Below are 19,683 nucleotides of genomic sequence, written 5' to 3' on the forward strand. Positions count from 1 at the left end.
TTCTTGATGTCCTGGTGGTAGAAGTTGGTCTATAAATGCAACTGGAACCAAGTCACAGATGCTGAATCCCTGTCAACCTGTTGCACAACCATGAGTCATGGCACCATGGGGGAATCAAAGGAGGCAATGCTTATCAAGCACTTAACCTGACACCCGGCTCTTAGTAAGCCCTCAGACTACTCTTCGTGTGTGCATTTGATAACATCAAGTGCTTGTACCGAGTCCTGGAGACGCAGAGGTGAACAAAGCAATGAGTTTTTGCTCTCTAGGGGCTTACAGTTTACTACAGACCCTAATGAACAGCTAAGCAAAAATGAGTGTGGAATCACAGGTTGTTTCTGTGACAGTATGGCCTGGATTCCTCAGTAGGAAATAACTGAAGGACACATGTTCTACCTCATTTGGAGACCAAGAATCCTCAGGGTGCTTGTTGGGCCTAGCTGCATCTGGCTCCTGGATATAAGAGGATCACTGTCCTATGGTTCAGCTTCTCCGAGGAGAGGACATTTGAATGGAGATCTGGAAGAAAACAAGACAGTGGGTACTGTTTTATAAGTGAAAATGAAGAAAACCAGAAACAAGCCAAACTTGCTGTCAAACCCAAACAACCTCTCTATTGCTGACTTCCTCCCCAATAGACTTAAGAGACAAAATAGCCTCAATTGTGGAGGCTTCACTATTAGCAGAAAAACAAGGAGGGGAGGTGCTTTTGTTCTTTCTCTAGTCTGCCAAAAGCTGAGACAATGCTCCATGCTGTCTGAATCTTTACTTGTGAGAAACACGGTCGCTTACAAATGACTTTAAAAAAATGATCAAATACATGCACATCCAGGTTTGGCTGGCAGATTCTCTTTGAGTCTCTCTGTCCTGTGTTCTGCTCTAGAGAACTGCAAGGCACACAAATGACCCTGAATTTCATTGAATGTGCTTACTTTTCTTTTTAAATGGGGGAAAAAGAGCCTTTGGCTTTTGCCTAGGTATGTGGCTTGATGTATTTTCACAGTGGCCCGCTGGGCTCATTGAAAGGGTAGTGACAGTGTTGGGGCAGCCAGCTCCTCTGAGCTGTTACTGATGGACAGCCTTAGATAGGTCTTTACTTCCTTGATCTTCTTCCCAGCATCCTGCCTTGTCTCTGCTCTCTAGTTCTTCCCCAGGCACTCTTATATCTCTCCTCTAGGAAGCAATCTTTTTTTCCTTTCTAAGTCCCCATCCACCATCTTAGGTGTCACTTCCTGCACAGAGTCTTCCTGGTCCCCCTCACTAAGATGTCACTTCCTGTACAATCTCCCTGGCCCTGCTTGGGCTCCTCACCTCTGTGCTCAATGGTGCCACCTATCACATGATTCCAAACAGTGGCCTCTGTGTGTGTCTGTCTCTTTTTCTAGAACTTAAGGAACAGTGATCCTCTTATTTCCGGGAGCCAGCATGCAGCTAGGCCCAACAAGCATATACAGGAGTCAACTCATTAGCCTTCCTCATCACTCCTGAACACCAGAATCAGCACTATGGAGATCTTTTCTAGAGTTATCCAAGAGAAAGCCTGGTGAATAGCAATCTACTGGCCTTAATAATTTAGCTCCTCTCCCCTTTTCTTCTATGTTAATAACTCTCTCATTAAAAAAAAACTTTTGGAAATTCTTTTCTTACTATAAAATAATAATACCAATTCTTTTTATTTTACTTTTTACATCTGTACTGGGGCTTGAACTCAGGATCTGGGCACTGTCCTTAGCTTTTGTGCTCAAGGCTAAAGCTCTACCACTTGAGCCACACCTCCACTTCTTCCTTTTTGCTGCTTAATTGGACATAAAAGTCTCATGGACTATTCTTCCCAAGCTGAGTTTGAACTGCAGTCCTCAGATCTCAGCCTCCTGAGTAGCTGGGATTACAGGTGTGAGACCCTAGTCCCAGACTTAGCAATTCTTGATATTTAAGATTTCAAAGATAAAATCAAACACAAAAGGTAAAGAAAGAAGTTTTAAAAAACCCTATAACTTCCCTATCTGCTCACAGCATGCATAAGCATTTGAATATCTCATGTCCATTTTTGTATTTAATTTATAGAATGAGAATATGTTATATACTCTTCATAATTATATATAACTATGCTATTTTATATTCTTCTACATCTTTTAATTTTTCAAAGTGTTTTATTGTAATATATCAAATAGATACATCATTATTTAACTATTTTCCATTTTGGTTGATAGATGATTCCAACCTCCCTCCCTCCTTTCCTCCCCCTCTCCGTCCCCCTCCCCCGCCATGGTCTTACTGTATCCTGATAGACATATTCAAGCATGCAGAGGAAGGGTCGGTGACTCCAGGAGACAGAAAGGCTGGACAGGAGACATTGGGGTGGGGCCCCGGAGGGCAGGGGAGCCAGGTGGGAGGCATGTGTTCCTGGCAGAGAAGGAAGCTGAGAGGTGAAGCTTGAACTGGAAACAGGAAGTACTCTGGGGACCGCTGGAGGGTGTACTGTCTATCCCTGGGCAGTGATCATGATCAGATGACTGGGGCCAAGTCCTAAAGGGTCTTGGAAGCCATTTTCAGAATGTGGGCTGTGGGCAGGGGGAGCCAGTGAGGGTTAGAGCAGGGAAATGTCATCCAGTGGTCCCTGTTGATCTGTGAACTTCCCTGTCCATGGTATCCATTACCTCTTGTTGACACAGGTCAAAACTAACAAGTGGAAAATTCCAGAAGGAAATAATTCAGAGCTGGGCACCAGTGGTTTCTACCTGTAATCCTAACTATTCAGGATGCTGAGATCTGAGATTGCAGTTCAGAACTAGCCTGGGCAGAAAGTACATAAGACTCTTATCTCCAAGTAACTACCAACTAACGCTGGAAGCAGAGCTGTGGCTTAAGTGGGAGAGCCTTGAACAAAATGCTTAGAGATAGTGCCCCAGCCCTGAGTTCAAGTCTTAGGACTGGCACCAAAAAAGAAAAGAAACAATTCAGATATTCTAAGTCACTCTGACTACAGTATCTTGTTACAAGTATTCTATTTTATTAGTTTTATTAGTTATTATTGTCAATCTCTTGTTGGCCTAAATTATACTTTATAAATTTATATTTTTAGTATGCATATATAGAAACCAAAAAAAAAAAAGCCCATAGTACATATAGGATTTAGTATTAGCCATAGTTTCATTGAGGCTTGAATTTTATTTCCTGATGGTGAGGATGATATACTGGCTCCAAGCATTTATCTCCTTGCTCGTTTATTTTACTTCATTTATTTATTTTGCTGGTAGCAGAGTTTGGCCTCAGGGCCTTGCATCTACTCAACTTGTTTGCTCATGGCTGGCGCTCTACCACTTGAACCACACCTCTAGCCCAGCATTTGGCTGGTAAATTGGAGATGGAGTCTTGGAGAATTTTCTGCTCCCAGATAGCTCCAAATAGCCCTTCTACAGATCTCAGCCTCCTGAGTAGTTAGGATTGTAGGCATGAACCACCGAAGCCTGTCCTGGCATTCTTTATGTTGTTTGTTTTTTCAGCTCCCTGTGGCTGGAGTTAGCTAACAAACCCACATTAGTTTATTTGTTTTTGTGTTGCTGGGGCCTCAAATGTTCCAATCACATATCCTCCCTCTGAGCTACACCTCAACCCCAGAGCTGTTAATAACACAGCAAAACAGAAACTAAAAGAAAAAGAAGGAGAATGGAGCTCACAGGTCAGCCTTTTCTGACTGGGTTCTTGGATTCAGGACAGCAGTTCCACAAGCCAAAGCTCTTTAACTCTTTCTCCTGCCCTGGGGAGGTGACTTTGGTTTAAGTCCCCTTGGCTCTGGCCCCATCCCTCTTCCAGAGGCCCCATTGGTGATTCCCATTAGAAGGGGGTTGAATTTTCTCTCAGTAGCTAGATGGTCAGATATGGTGCATGCACATGGAGTGTGTAAATCAGCTCCTGTACCACCAGGCTGCCCTGCCAGGATACAACAGACCAGCACAAGGCAGAACTGGCTGAACTTCCCAGGGTAGGAATCTCCGTGGAGGGAGTGGTTCCTGAAACTAATGGGCAATGACAGCTCCATTTGAAGAACACAAAAACGCTTCACAGGGAGGCTGTGATCTTTGCCAGCTGGGCAAAGCCGCTTATGAGCAGAGAGCCCGTGCTTCCCCGTGCCCTTGTGCCCCTGGCATAACCCCCTGCTCTGGAGTCTCTCCTTCACCATCTCACTTAAAGCTTTCATTGCTCTGGAGGCTCCAGGAGGGGGAGGGGGAGCTGTCCTTGCCCAAAGCTGTTTTAAGGTTGTTTTCACAGCTTCTGGGGAACCCAGGCAAATTGGAGGCAGCCCTCTGGTGTGAATGGAAAATGGAGGGGATTTTTTTTAATGTTTTTTAAAGAAAAAACAGCCCCTGAAGACTACCTGTGTTTCAGCTGGGGTGGATCATCAGTCAGGTCAAAGCAAAACAGCTGTCCATGCCCAGACCCCCTACCATCTTGTCTCCTCTCAGCCCTGCCCCCTCTGCTTCTCCCCCCCCACCAGCCGGTGCCAGTCTCTCTTTCACCTGATTGACATCGGGGTGTCATCTCCATCCCCCATCTCAGCTGCAGGGCTGTGGGCTACCAGCACCTTTAGCTCCAGCAAGCCACAGGCCGGAAGTCTGGGGCCTGACTCCTGCCTTCCTCCCAGCCCCCACACCTACCTGGCACATATGGCCAACTCTGCCTGCAAGATATGCCTCCGATCCAAGCAAATCTTTTCTTTTTTCCTTTTTTGAAAAATACGTTTATTATCTTTAAGTAGTTGTGCAAAGGAGTCACCATTCACCAAAGCAGTTCATGAATACAGTGCGTCTTGATCAATGTCACCTCTTTCAGCATTCCCCGCCCCCCCCACCAAACCACCCCTTCTCTCACTCATCTTAATTTTAGGTTATGTACTGACTGTTTTTCACCATTTAACAAAGCAGTTTATGTATACGATGCATCTTGATCTGTACCATCACTTAAATATCTTCACCACCCTTCCTTCCACTCCTTCCCTTCTATTTCTCAGTTTTGTGGTACAAACAAGGAATTCTTGCCTGCATTCTCTCCTCCCCCCACCCCTTCTCCCTTCATTCCTCTATCCATTCCCCTTGGCCACACCCTCCCCTCTTGCAAATACCCATTTCCTGGCCCTTATTTTGCTGGGCTTTGACTTAGTCTTTTTAAACACTGTTTGTGAGCATATCTTTCCTTATTCCTTACAGGCCGTCTTCTAAACCCCCATCCTCTGTCACCACCTCCCTGAACTCCTCTAGGCTCACTCTTTTAGCTACCATCTAGATCGTATGTGACACTTAAAGAATGATGTCGCTTAAAAATCAGAACTTTCCAGCAACTTCTCAACAAGCTGAGGTGACAGTCTGTTGTCACCTACACTTGTACAGATGAGACCTGGGCTCTGATATTGGATGGACCTGCCCCCCACCTCCCTCAACTTTGCCATTCACTAGCTGTGACTGTGAACAAAGGATCTCCCTGGCTGAGAAAATGGGGATGATACCGTTTCTCACGTCGTAGGGTCTTCAGGAGGGTTAAAGAGCATTTTGCAAGTAAATGACTTTGCCAGTTGCCTAGATATAGCAAATGTACAAAGAATACTAGCCGTCATGATTATGGTGAGGACTGTCTCTGATGTGTCATTGGGGTGCCGTTCCCACCTGTAGGTGCATTTGTGCAAATGAATTCCCTGGTTTAGTGACTTAGTAGATGATGGGAGTTCAGCCCGCAGGTGCACTTGCACACCCATATGCATGTAAGAACTCTGCTTCTGAGCAGTGCCTTTTCAAGTGGAAGGACCGGCAGCATGGTCCCCTTGCTTCAGCCCAGTGGCCTCACCAAGGTCCTGGTTTGCACTCCCTTCCACACGGTTTCATCCTATTGGGAGAAAAGATGACCGAGTTCTCCTCCCTGTAACTGAGGGTCAGTGACAGGGCTGAGCAGGGCTTGTGGGCGCCCAGGGGCAGCAGGCAACATGTTCATCTTAGGGTTAGATCTGCCTGTACTGACTGGAGTTTGTCAACTGTACCCTGTTGAGCTGAACATCTATTGTTCCTGATCATGAGTCACAGGATGGCACTGTCAGGAATCTGCTACAAATAAATATTGGGATATCCGAGGTGATGTGTATAATGGGTCCTCAGTTTCCATCTTGTGCCACAGCAAAGATTTCAGGCACCTTAATCCCTCTCTTTTCAAGCAGATGACCTTGGCTGACTCTTTGAGATGGGGTAGTGGGGAGGAGGGACATGCCACGTGTCACGAGCCCTGTCATCTCATGCTTTGGCCATACAGTCCTGGAACCACCCAGAAGGAAACCAGCTCATGACTCATGAGCTATGGCCCAGGAAAGATCTGGGAAGTCAAGGTCATGGACCGGAAGTCATGAGATTTTTGCATTTTCTGTTGCTCTCATTCCTAATCATTGCAACAATCTCACTGAGTTTCTGAAGGGAAAGGGATTGGAGAAAAAGCCATACCCAGTTTTATTTGGTTATGTTTTGTTTGGATTTGGGTTTTGTTTGGGGTCTTTTTTTTCCCACCCACCACAAGCTCTTTTCTTCCCCTCTCATAGTGTGGGCGAAATGCTGAAAACTTCGACCGATTTTTCACCCGCCATCCACCCGTCCTAACACCTCCTGACCAGGAAGTCATCAGGAATATTGACCAATCAGAATTCGAAGGATTTTCCTTTGTTAACTCTGAATTTTTAAAACCTGAAGTCAAGAGCTAAGTAGATGTGTAGACCTCCGTCCTTCATTTTCTGTCATGCAAGCTCAACTGGCTATTGTGGTGACCTTTATTTTGTTTTTGTTTGTTTGTTTTATTTGGTTTTGTTTGTATCATTACCAGATCACATCCATGTTTTATTTCCTGATGAGACCAGAGTGACCATGTTTCAGAACCCAAATGTCCTTTCAGATAGTTTGGAGCATCTCTACGAGATGGAATTATGCAAATGGCCAGTAGGAAGTGTCAGCTGCATAATCGAGACCCCCATCATGTCAGCTCTGCAGATCCACTGGGCGGAGGAAAACGCCTGCTTTCCCTCCCTCGTGCCTGCACTACCCTCCTCACCCCTGCCATCCCATGCAGATCCATCCTCACCAGACCAGAGCGAGGAATCAGATGCTCACAGGACCCTTCCGCTTCTCAGTTGGAGTCTGGGCTGGGTCCAAGTCTGTGGTTCTTTGCCCTGAAGGGAATTCCTCCACACTGTCTGTTCTGGAGCTTTGAAAAGAACATGCTAAAAATAATTTTTTCCCTCTTCTTCAACTCAAACTGATGAAGCTTATCTAAGTCCTTCTAAAATTTCAAGAGGGTGCTTTTTGGACCGTTCCAAATTAAAAGCACTAGCATGGGTCAAAAAAAACCAAAAAACCAAATCAACAACCAGCTTGGGCATACCCTCCATGCTATTATTCCTGATCATTTGTGACCCTGGTCTCCTTGTCCCTAAACTACAGAGAAAGGGCATCTGGAACAACATGGTCACTCGAGCAAGCTCCAAATGGGCTATGGTTTTACATTTACTCATTTCAAACTTTATTTGCATTTGGGATTATTATTTCTGTTGTTCAAATGCCAAAAAAAAAAGGTTACTCAGTTTGTTACACATGCTTTAAAAATCTATGTCCTAATGTTATTAACCACAGTGACCTGCTTTGGTTCCGGCTCCTCCCCACAAGAAGATGGCTATGGGGCCAGTGCCCTCCGGCTGTGGGGAAGGGGGCTTTCTCTAGGTCTCATGCTGGCTTTGCAGAGCTCATTAAAGCCTCCCAAGGCAGACAGCCTCTCTTGAAGCAAAGGCAATTGTGGTTCTTCACTTTGATGTTGTTTTTGAAGATGTTTGTAGAAATGTTTATTTGTATTTGGATATCTATTATGTACCCTTTTTCTTCTAGCATCAAGATACAGTAATAATAATAATAATGATAGAACAGAAAAAAAGAAGATATATTATTTCAAGGAAAACTACTGTGAACCCAAACTACAAAGTAGGGCCCAAGGAAGGAACTCAGGAGAAAGAAAGGAAATCCAGAGTTTAAACAGAATCCTATCATACAGCCAGCTAGAAAACACTTGCTAGGACTCGTCTAGGGACTCTTGGTGACTTGAAATGGGTAGGATGCCTGGGTAGGGTGCCCTAGCCACAGTTCAGAGCCCACAGTCCTGTGAAATTCAACTTTAGAGGCCTTCTAGGCACATGGCTGGGGGCTCTTACCCTTCTCATCAAAATCACCACTCCCCTCTAAGCTTGGATGAAATTTTCTTTCTAGCAAGAACCTCTATAAGCTGCCAGAAGTCCAAGGAAATCCCTTGGGGTGGAAGAGAATTAATTCATTTCCATCTGAGTGGGTAGGAACATCAGGGGACAACCACTCCCCACTATTTGCAGGAAGCCCTCAAGGGAATTCTTATCACAGGTCAGGAGATTTCCAGAAGCTTCAGGGTTTCTGAGAAATCAACAAGGAACCTTCCAGAACTTCACCATGTCCTTGATCAGGGAGCTTCTCATCCTGATGTAAAACCACAGGTTTCTGCTTAGCCTGAGTGGCTCCAGGTTCATTCTCCTCTACCCTCTGCTGTCATCTCGCTTCAGGCTCAGGGGCTGTCACTCCCTCTCCTCTGCCTTTGTGTTAGCAATCTGGACCCAATGTGAACCAAACCTGAAGTCCTAGTAGACAAGCTTTGGTCAGAGAAGGAAGGAAATCGGGGCAAGCCCACTATAGGTGGGGGATGCAGACCTCTGGAGAAAGGAAAGAACTTGCCCAAGATGGTGAGCTGGAATTGAAGCTCAGGTGTTGTGACTCCGAGTGCAGGGCTGTGTCACCACACATGTGTCTCTGAATCACATTCACCATTAGGCAAAGTCATTTGAGGTCTTTCAACAGGACTTGGATATATGACCCAATGACTTGGATCATTGACAAGATGATCTGAGACAAACCCAGGAAACAATGTAGAGTGGATGGGTGAATGGATTGATGGGTAGATAGGTAGCTGCTGCTGATAGATAGATAGATGATAGACAGAATTATCTTACACTTTACACTTCCCAGATTTTTGCCATTATTATTCAAGTCCCAGCGTGTGCAGAAGTAGATTTTGAAGCCATGGCCTATGTTCCCCTGCCATCCCTCCTGAGAGCTGGTCAGAGAAACCTACTGAGGAAAGAAGGAAGGAAGCAATCATTGGTTAGGCTTCCCACTGTTCCAATTTTCTATCACCATTCTGAGACAGAAGAAACTAAGAAGCAGAAACTTTCATCATGTGATCTCTGGGGAAATACTTTGCAAAAGATAAATTTGTAGGAAGGCAAAAAAAAAATTATTCCTGCAATCATCCACTCATCCCTCCCTCTGTTCATTCAGCTAGCATTTCTTAAGCACCAACCAGGTGCTATGCTAGGAAGCAAGAATGAGATGGGAAATAATAAGAGTGCAACCCAGCCTCTGCCTGTCTCCCCTGGAAAAGCCTGTGGGGATATCACTCACTGAACCAGCGCTTCCGTGTGGGAAGTGGTCTAGACAGAACTGGTCTCTCCCAGCTAGTAGTCCAGAACAGCTTCTTAAAAGTATAAAAACAACAAACAAAAAACACTGTCAAAAGACTTTGAGGCTCTTGGAGGAGGTACAGCAATATCCGCCTGACCTAGAGCTCAAGGATAATCATAGACATGATATACATGATAGACAGGGAAGAAGAAAGCTAGGCTTGGAAGTAGATGGGATCAGTTCCTTCACAAAGACAACCATCTCCATTTTTAAACAGACGACAGAATCCCCAAGATCTCAGTCAAAGTTCCCCTAGATTGCACTATAGGAAAAAGGGGAACTAGATTTATAGCCTGTTTCTGAGTAACGGTCACTGTCACTCAAGAGTTCAGCAGGCAGCACCCCAGCTAGGCCTTCAGGGAGACATCACTCCACTTCCAAAGCTATGTCTCCCATCCCACCCCTCCAGCTGAACACAGTCTGCTTCTTCTGTTCCATCTAAGCTGGGCCGAAATGTTCCAAAAGAATTTAAATTAGGAGTGAATTGGAAAAACAGTAAAATAAGAAATTGAGACAGAAATAAGATAAGAAAAGGCAAAGAATTCTTAACAAAGGCCTTGTTGGCTATGGTTAACTGTCTGCCAAGAATGGATCCAGGAGAATACTTGTTTGGGCTTCTTAGACTTCTCACTGACCCGGCCATCTGCTACAAAAGGCCAGGACCACCTTCACAGAGGACAAATAAGAGACCAGTGGGATCCAGAATTCTCCTTGGGCGAACGCTGCTGTGTACATTGGCTTTCGCAACCACTGACCCCCAAAGACGTTATTCCAACAGACAGGACCATTCTCTCCCATTTTCTAGATCTTCTCATAGGACAGGGTCTATAAAGACAAATCTCATTGAGACCATGTGGGGCTGCTTGGCGCCCAAGCCATTGCCTCCAGTGAGAGGGGCTTTGGAAATCCCTGGGATCTCAACTTCTGCAGCAAGCCCTCAGGTGGGGCCACTGATACCAGAGGAGACCTGAATGGCTTTTGTTCCCAGGTACACCTGCCATGTAGCCCACGCATAGCCCCGCGGCACCCAGACCTTCAAGATGCCTCATTCGGAGCATCCACACTGGGGCTCTAAATGGACAATGACCTTAAGACTGATAGTAATACATTCCATTATCTTAATTCAGAGTAAGGACCATGGCTTGGGCCCACAGAGCTGAGACCCAACCTGTAAAAATCAGTTCCCTCTTTCCATATTGATTCATTGTTTCATTCATTCAACAAGTAGTTATGAACAGTCTGTTCTGTGCCAGGTTCTGTTCTTGGCTTGAGAAATACAATAGTTAAAAAATGGACAGGGACTCTGTTCTCCTGGAGAGAAGCAATAAAGAATGTCTTAAAGCAATAGGTGCAATGGAGAGCCATGTACTTGATGGTTCACAACGGTCATTCTAGCTACTCAGGAGACTTGAGATCTGAGGATCAAAATTCAAAGTCAGCCCAGGTGGAAAAATCCCGGAGACTCCTATCTCCAATGAACTGGTGAAATGCCACACGTGGAGGAGTGGCTCAAGTGGTAGAGCAACCAGTCTTGAGTGAAAAGGCCAAGCAAGAGCACATGTCACTGAATTCCAGCCCCTACACACACACACACACACACACACACACACACACACACAGGGGGGGGGAGAGAGGGAGGGAGAGAGAGAGATACTGACATATGACTTGTGGGATACGGAGGGGGATGCACAATCCAGATTTAAGGAAGTGTTCCCTGTGGAAGAGGAATGTCACAGCACACAGCCTGGGCAGGAGTGCCCATATCTCACACAAGCTTCATCAGCACCTTCAGCCTGTTCCTCTCTGGCCTTGCTCACCCAAGCAACCACCTGGTGGCAGCTTTGTCCCCTCAACCCCGCAGGCCTCTACTCACACACCCCAGGAGGAAATTGGAAACTCCAGAGAGACATTATGGCTGTCACAGAGGAACAGACAGAAAAGAAAGAGTCATGATCCCAGCAGTAAGAAATCCTTATCAAGCACTACCTACCTGTTAGGGGCTAAACCTATGAGTGGGTTTACGAAAGCCCATGATATGGAGCAAACTGAGTCAGCCAACCCTCATGGATTCTCCCCTCTCTCCTCTGCCCCAGCTCAGCCCTCAGCCAGAGGAGCTGGGAGAAGACAAACTTAGCAGTGATGTAGTCAGGTTAAAAAAAAAAAATCACCAACCCACTGTGCAATCCTGGGCAAGTGTCTTTACCTAACCGTGCTTCAGCCTTCTCAAAGAGCCAATAGGGAAAGAACTTCTGCTACACCTGCCTCCAGATAGATGAGGCGCAGATGGGTGGAGAGGATGGGTTGACTAGGACCCTGGGGAGCTCAGTTGATCACACAGAGCTGTTCACACTCCCTGGTGATGCTTGCTCCGGAACCATAGTTACTAAACTGAAGTTAATGGATGCTAGCCCACATGCTAAAGAAAACAAGAAGGAAGGAAGGAAGGAAGGAAGGAAGGAAGGAAGGAAGGAAGGAAGGAAGGAAGGAAGGAAGGAAGGAAGGAAGGAACTAGGAGAATAGAACTGTTTATTTTTCTAAGGCTTCCCTCAGAGACTTTAAGCTTTGGATTTTGATTCTTAGAATGTGTTGACTAGAGCCATCTTTGGAAGAACCTCTGGCTACTTGCTGGCTGGGTTTCTGAGCAGCCCCTCAAAGCTCAGTGAGTATGGGGGTCAAGGGCAGTGATCAACAAACACTGCTCCAATTTCCCTACCCTGCCATGCTGCCTTCTAAGAGCCAGATCTGTCCAACAGTTCAAAGAAGGTGGCCTCCAGGCCACCGGTAGGCGCTATTGAGAGGTGATTTTCCTCCCCTTCCCCCCCCCCCCAAGGACTTTCTAGCTAATCAGCTACTTCTATGCGATTAGCATGGTAAGAAGTAGTTGGCACAGCCATCCATCTTCAAGTCAGAATGGAACCATGTGCCACTTCCTGATTTATTTCCTTTCCTTGAAAAGTCCCCATCAAGTTTTCCATCCTGAATCCATCTGCAATGTGAAAGGAAGTAGCCTAGGAGGCACTACTGTTTAAAGACCCTCAAAGCAGAAGGCTCTTGCTGACGCGCTTCATCAGGTGGCATCAGCCTTCCCATCACCGGCCGGGCTCAGCCCTGTCTTCCCTTCTTCTTATGCTGTGTTAATGTGTTTGCTTTCCATTTGGCAGAGAGACAAGCGAGACACCTCCAACTTCGACAAAGAGTTCACCAGGCAGCCTGTGGAACTGACTCCCACTGATAAACTCTTCATCATGAACCTGGACCAAAATGAATTTGCTGGCTTTTCTTACACTAACCCAGAGTTTGTCATTAATGTGTAGGTGAATGCAAATTCCATTGCTGAACCTGGGGGTGGGAGGTGGGAGGGGGAAACTGCAGGCCCAAGTATATGTATCAATTCTCGTCTTCCAGGATTCTCGGTGCATATGCTGGCATTTCAGTGCGTGGAGAGCTTGTCCTTAGAGGGCTTTTTCTTTGTACGTGTAGCTTGCTAGCTGTTTTCTACATTTGAAAAAAAAAATGTTTAGTTTAGAATTAAGCGCATTTATCTGATTATAGGGTCCATTTCTCACCCCCCGCCCCAGACTGCCAGAAACTCATCAAATGAACAGACAATGTCAAAACTACTGTGTCTGATACCAAACTGCTTCAGTATTTGTAATTTTTCAAGTCAAGCTGATGTTCCTGGTCAAAGTTTTTACATTTATTCTCTAATACCTTCTTTGAATGCTAAACCAAGCATGACTGGTATTTTTAAAAGTTGTGAGTAAGCATTGCAGTTACTGTGAACTATTGTCTCTTGGAGGAACTTTTTTTTTTGTTTAAGAATTGTTATGATTAAACTGAATTAATATATGCAAACTCTCTTGATCACATGCCTGTTGTTGTTGTTGTTGTTGAGTTGGTTGGTTTGGTTTTGTGCCAATCCTGGGGCATGAACTCCTCCACTTGAGCCACACGGCCATTACTGGCTTTTTTTGGTGGTTAGTTGAAGATAAGAGTTTCACAGGCTTTCCTGTGTACACTGACTTTAAACTGTAATCCTCAGACCTCAGCCTCCTGAGCAGTGAGGATCCAGCACAGGCCAGTTTCTTAAATGCCTCTGGTCCAGATGTGACAAGCTGGGTATCCACAAGGGAAGTTGCCAGAAGAGGGTTTGCTTTCCACCATACAGAATTTGACATAATGGAAATAATTACCTGTGTTAATGGTGGAGATGTTTAATGTGAATTTTGGAATTTCAAACCCTTTTGGAAAAAAAGTCAAGATACTGGCAGTAGTGGACCTATATTTCCATGTGGAAAGAATTTGACAGAACAAAGAAATAGCTGCCTCCTTTAAAAGCACAGTGTTGCCAGGCATGGGGGCTCACGCCTATAATCCTAGCTGTTCAGGAGGCTGAGATCTGAGGACTGTGGTTCAAAGTCAGCCTGGGCAAAAAAAAAAAAAAAAAAAAAAAAAAAGTTCATGAAATTCTTATCTCCAGTTAACCAGCAAAAATCCAGAAGTGGAGATATGGCTCGCTCACGTGATACAGCACCACCAGCTTTGAGTGGAAAAGCCAACCAGAGAGCAAGGCCTTGAGTTCAGGTCCCCTACTGGTGCGCGTGCACGCACACACACACAGTGTAGGATATGTTCTCATTTTACGACAGTCTCCACCACCTCCTATTGTATTATGCCTCCCATTGACTTCCTTGATTGCTGTAGCTGCTTGAAGTTGAGATTTTGCCATTAATGAGCCACAGAGCTTATGACCTTAATATGTTTTCTGTGCTCACAACCAGGTTATCTGCACATCTGTCCATCAATGAGGCTCATATTCCAAGTACTTGGAGCTGGTTGCTCACTCTTGCAATCCTAGCTACTCACAAGTTGTTTTACGATTCAACGCCTGTAAGAATCTATCTCCAATTAACTAGCAAAACAAAAAACAGCTGGACTGGAGGTGTGGTTCAAATGGTAAAGCACAAGCCAAATGTAAACCACAAAGCCAAGTGAAAGCATGAAACCCTGATTTCAAGCCTGGTATTAGAAAAAAGAAAGAAAAAAAAAGCAAATCCACAAAATAGATCACAAAACTTTCATTCCAAGGAAGCTGGTACCAGTACCGACAAAATTCCTTGGGTATGTTTGTAAAATACGTTTGTAAGACACATCTACATACCTTGTGCTAGTTTATCCTAATGTACCTCAGCATCTGCAAAGGAATTAAAACAAAAAGTGTGTGTCCTTTCCTTAACATCCTTTCCCTTGCCCCAGAGGCCCAAGGGAAAACAAAGGAGGTTGCTTGTGAGAGCTATGGATCTGGTAGGTAATCGCAGCGCCTCAGCTCAGAGCACAGGGGCTCACACTGAATCTGCCTCTCTGAATGAAGTCACGCTTCTGTTTCCTTTCCCAAACATGTAGTCATGCAATCTGGGGCCCATGCCTCTGGAGGTAACGAGGCCAGTGGGTAGCAGAAAAGAGCAAACCAGTCACGCTCAGCACACTATGACGCTGCAGGGTTTATTCATCTCCCCTTTCTTGCAAGAGCTCTGGGAAATGGAACAATTGGGCAGACACGGCGAGCCCAGTGATCCTACCTCATCTTCAGAGAATTTTAGAAACTCTGCCAGTTAAAATTGGCTGGAGCCAACTTAAAGGAGAAAGTGTGCATTTACGCATCCCGTTTAGAAAACAAAAATACATGGGTTTCTATAATGTTTGGCAACACATTCCATTTAGAGAGCAGGTTATACATGCCAGGTTTTTCTGATCTTGTTATTGGCTAGATAAAACCCTGTCTATCACGCTGGGTGCCAATGACTCACGCCTATAATCCTAGCTGGTACTCAGAAGGCTGAGATCTGAGGATTATGGTTTGAAGCCATTCTGGGCACGAAGTCCATGAGACTCTTATGGTCAATTTATCACATATACATACATGTACATGTGTGCATGCATGCACGTGCACACACACATGCACAGGTGGCAAAAGTGGATCTATGGCTCAAGTGGTAGAGCACTAGTCTTGAACAAATAATCTTAGGGACAGCACCTAGGCCCTGACTTTAAACCCCAGAACACTCTCTCTTACACACACACACACACACACACACACACACACACACTTTCATTTGGCCAACTATTGAGCCCCTACCCTGAGCCAGAAACAGCATAGATGCTGTCTTATAAAGACCAAGTAGACAGTTCCTTCATGGAAACAAGACAGTGGTAGATGCCACCTCTTGTTCTCCCCCCTGAGATCATGTCCCATGATAAACAGCAGCTGCTATAAAAATCCAATGGTTTGTTCTGATTGGCTCAGCCTGGTCACATGTATATTCCCATCTCAGCACGGTGTCTAGGTGGAAGGGGGAAGAAAGGAAGTGCTTTGGCTGACTAAGCCTAAGCTATGTTAGGGATCTGGTATGCCAAAGTTTAAAATAACAACTTACCACTTCTCATTGTAGATCAGAAATCTGGGCAGAGCTTGAAAGGCCTAGTGTGAGGGGGTGGGCAAGCCTCTGGACCATTCTGGGTTGCAGTCATAAATGGAGGCTCACTGGGAGGCCCTGAGGTCACTTTCAGGCTTCCTCATAGATTTGGCCATTTCAATTTCGTACCACATCAGCCTGGATGGGGCAGCAGGCTACCTACGGAGTGAATGATTCAAGCTCAAGGGCCCAATCTGGAAATCAATCTTTTTGTATAACTTCAACACAGAAGATAGATAGGAAGAAAACATGGGAGACGTAACACAAGTCAGGTAACATGTGGTGCTACCTCTTCCCACATTGCCCTGGCTTCCTGTTCAAATGCTCACCTTCCATAATGCCCTGGGTTCCTACTCAACCAATAAAAGGAGCCAGACAGCACATATACAATGTAACAAGCAGTCAGCACAAAGCCTGGGGGAGGAGCTATGGGAGGAACCCCTATCTATATAATAATATAATAATCTATAATAATTGCCTTTAGAGAAGACTCCATTGAACTCCTGGCTCCAGGGCCCTCTCTAAGGAGAATCTATACACCATCTTAGCTTTCAGAAATTTTGATGCTTTATTATGCTTCACAAATCCTCTGCTTCTCAATTCTTTGGTGGATAAATAGACTTGAACCCCTAAATGGCATCCTATACTGTTCCTGTTTCCTATTCTTTCAAAGCAGGCCAATGGAGTTCAGCCCAGTCTTCAGGGGAGGGGATGCTATCTGATGAGACAATTGGGAGATGGAGCTCTCTGGGGACCATCTTACAGTCTGCCCTTGAGCTGCCTCACAAGGCTATATTTCTGCAGCTAGGGGTAGAATACCACCCAGGCACCGGAATGAGCAAGGGAACCTCTTCTTAAAATGAGGGATGTCTGCTCAGGAAGTAAAGCATAGAGTAGATTCTTTGTATGTGGGGAATCTGTCAAAGAGACAGCCAAGAGACCAGCTAATTCTGGGAAGCAATGAACAAAGCTGGCAATACAAGGTCTGAGTTTTCTGTCGCTTTACATCCAATGGCACTGCTAAAGTCCGGGGCCTGTGTTTCGCCTCCAGAGGAGTTCTGTTCCTTCTTCTCATCTTCACTGAGAAGGTAAGTCGGCAGGCACCCGTGTAGCTGTAAGTGTACATCAGTTATCTAGTGCTGAGTAACAAACGACTTCAGAGCTTAGGTGATTTTTTTAAACCATTTATTTGGCTCACGGTGGAGATTTTATTTTTCTGGTCTGGCCACCCACACATACTTCAGATGGACTTGCCTATGTGTCTCAGGCAGCTTGTAAGTCAGCTGGCAATGCCTTGAGCAGCCTTGGCCCCATGGGTAGAGGTTGACAGACTGGTACAGGGGTGAGGAACTTGCCAAGAGCCATTTGGATATGATGACCTCATTTGCAGGCCATATAGAGTTATTGATTCAGGCAGATGGCCACAGGCAGCCAGTGAAAAGCATGTAAGACTCATATGTGTCCATTCGTAATTTGCCAGGGGACTGCAAAGGTTTTATTGGGACCACAGGCCGACATTACCCAACTCTTTTTTTCTTATTTTACGTTTTTATTATCAAACTGAATTACAGAGAGGTTACAGTTTCATACATTAGGCATTGGATACATTTCTTGTACTGTTTGTTACCTTGTCCCTCATTCCCCCTCCTCCTTCCCCCTTTTCCTTTCCCCCCCCCCATGAGTTGTTCAGTTCATTTACACCAGTTTTGCAAGTATTGCTTTTGTAGTTGTTTGTCTTTTTTTACTCTGTGTCTCTCGATTTTGGTATTCCCTTTCAATTTCCTAGTTCTAATACCAGTATACACGGTTTCCAATGGACTCAGATAAGATACAGAGATAGTGTAGGTACAACCACAGGAAGGTGATACAAGACGATCATCGATAATAGACGCTACAGTTACACATGGCACGTTGAAAGTAGTTACAACTGTGATATAACAATTGTTTCCATAACATGGAGTTCATTTCACTTAGCATCATCTTATGTGTTCATAAGGGTATAGCTATTGGGCTCTTGTGATCCTCTGCTGTGACTTGCCTAAACCTGTGCTAATTATTCCCTATAAGGGAGACCATAGTGTCCATGTTTCTTTGGGTCTGGCTCACTTCCCTTAGTATAACTTTTTCCAAGTCCTTCCATTTCCTTACAAATGGGGCAAGCATTACCCAGCTCTGATGGGGAAAGTTCATTCGGATACTTCCTCTGCCCCATGCACTCTCAGATAAGCCAAGATAGTCTCCTTCACAGAGAGGATCATGGGAGAGGAGCCCAGGGCGCCAGCCCTTCTCAAGCCTCTGCTTGCATCATCTCTGCTTCTTTCCAAGCTCAGGAGGGAAGGAACAGACTCTGCCTCTGGTGGGAGGCATTGCAAATGGCATGGCCCAGGCAAATGAGCACAGGCATGGGAATATATGTGAACCTTTTTTTTTTTTAATCTATCACAAAGTCCATCAACAGTATCATTCATATACTCAAGGAACATTTAAGAAATAGGACAGATAGGAAAGAAATTCTCAGGTGTGTTCTGGGTATCCCGTGACCAGACTCTTCAGTCTCTATAAAGACACAAACCCAGAGTTTAAGCTGGCCAGTTAGACAATAAGAATCAACTTGAGCTTTTTAAGCCGATGATGACAGCCTGAGAAGATTAGCTTCCATGAGAAAATGTTTATTTAGTCCAGAGTATGAGGCATTCCACTCCACAAGCCGGTGATTACATCACTCCACAAGCCAGTGATTACATCACTTGGGGCTCTGGTTGGGGTGTGGATGGTAATGGTAGAGGATACACAGCAGCAAAACTGGTCACGCTGGCCTCGCTACGAACCAGGAAACAAACAACCACAAAAGTAACAGAGGAGTCCAGGTCCCACAGATCCCTCAGAGGGCACACACTCAGTGACCAAATGACCCGCACTAAGTCCCACATCACAAAGGTTCCACCCCCACAAAGGATCCACCACCTCCAAAAGGTTCTACGACTACTCAAGGTTCTATCACCTCCCAGAGGCTCCACCATCTCCCAAAGGCTCCACCATCTCCCAAAGATTCCACCACCTATCCAAGGTTCTTCCCCTCCCCCCAATAACACTACCCTGGAACCATGTCTTGTCCCATGGACCTTTGTGAACTCATCTAAACCATAGCAGATATCAATCTCTAGGCCTGGAGTTAGTAATGGTTTCCTTCTTTGTACAAAGGACCATGCAGAAGTAATTGATGAGAGCCTTAAGGTGGAGAGCTTGACAACCCTGGCTGTCAAGATGGACTCTAGGTGCTTACCTTTATATATGAAGAAGAGGCAGCCAAGGGAGATGACAACAAGATGAATCAGAGATGTCGCTGCTAAACGGCCGCTGGAAGCCATAGAAGGAAGGGAGGATTCTTCCCTATGTAGAGTCCCTAGAGAGAGCATCACTTTGCTGACACCTTGAGTTTAGACTTTTGGACACCAGAGCTATAAGAGAATACATCCCCTTGGTCTAAAGTCCCTCAGTGGGTGACCACCACAGCCTAAGGAATACACCTGGTGACACCACGCATTGCCTGAGGCTAACCTACCGCTAAATTAACCAACCAAGAATGTCACAGCCAAGCCCATCCACCCAGAGTGCCACTAGGGGAAGAAGAAGACATCAAGGGTAGAGCCCCCATC

At 45.4% G+C, this 19,683-nt stretch overlaps 1 protein-coding gene across 3 annotated transcripts in view; it reads left to right on the forward strand.

The window, feature by feature from the left end:
- Prkcb (protein kinase C beta) overlaps positions 1-13,423 on the forward strand; it is a 300,299-nt gene extending 286,876 nt beyond the window's left edge. The window contains exon 17 of one of the 3 annotated variants that reach the window (XM_048332191.1): positions 12,716-13,423. In XM_048332191.1, coding sequence (XP_048188148.1) covers positions 12,716-12,868 — 153 coding nt within the window. In that variant the 3' untranslated portion in view covers positions 12,869-13,423. Of the gene's footprint in view, positions 1-6,571; positions 7,805-12,715 lie in introns of those variants that run through there. The other 2 variants (XM_048332190.1, XM_048332192.1) reach the window with 2 other exon arrangements.
- The last annotated feature ends 6,260 nt before the right edge of the window (positions 13,424-19,683 follow it).

Source organism: Perognathus longimembris, chromosome 23 (assembly GCF_023159225.1).
Source record: "Perognathus longimembris pacificus isolate PPM17 chromosome 23, ASM2315922v1, whole genome shotgun sequence".
In the NCBI taxonomy this organism is placed as follows: Eukaryota; Metazoa; Chordata; class Mammalia; order Rodentia; family Heteromyidae; genus Perognathus; species Perognathus longimembris.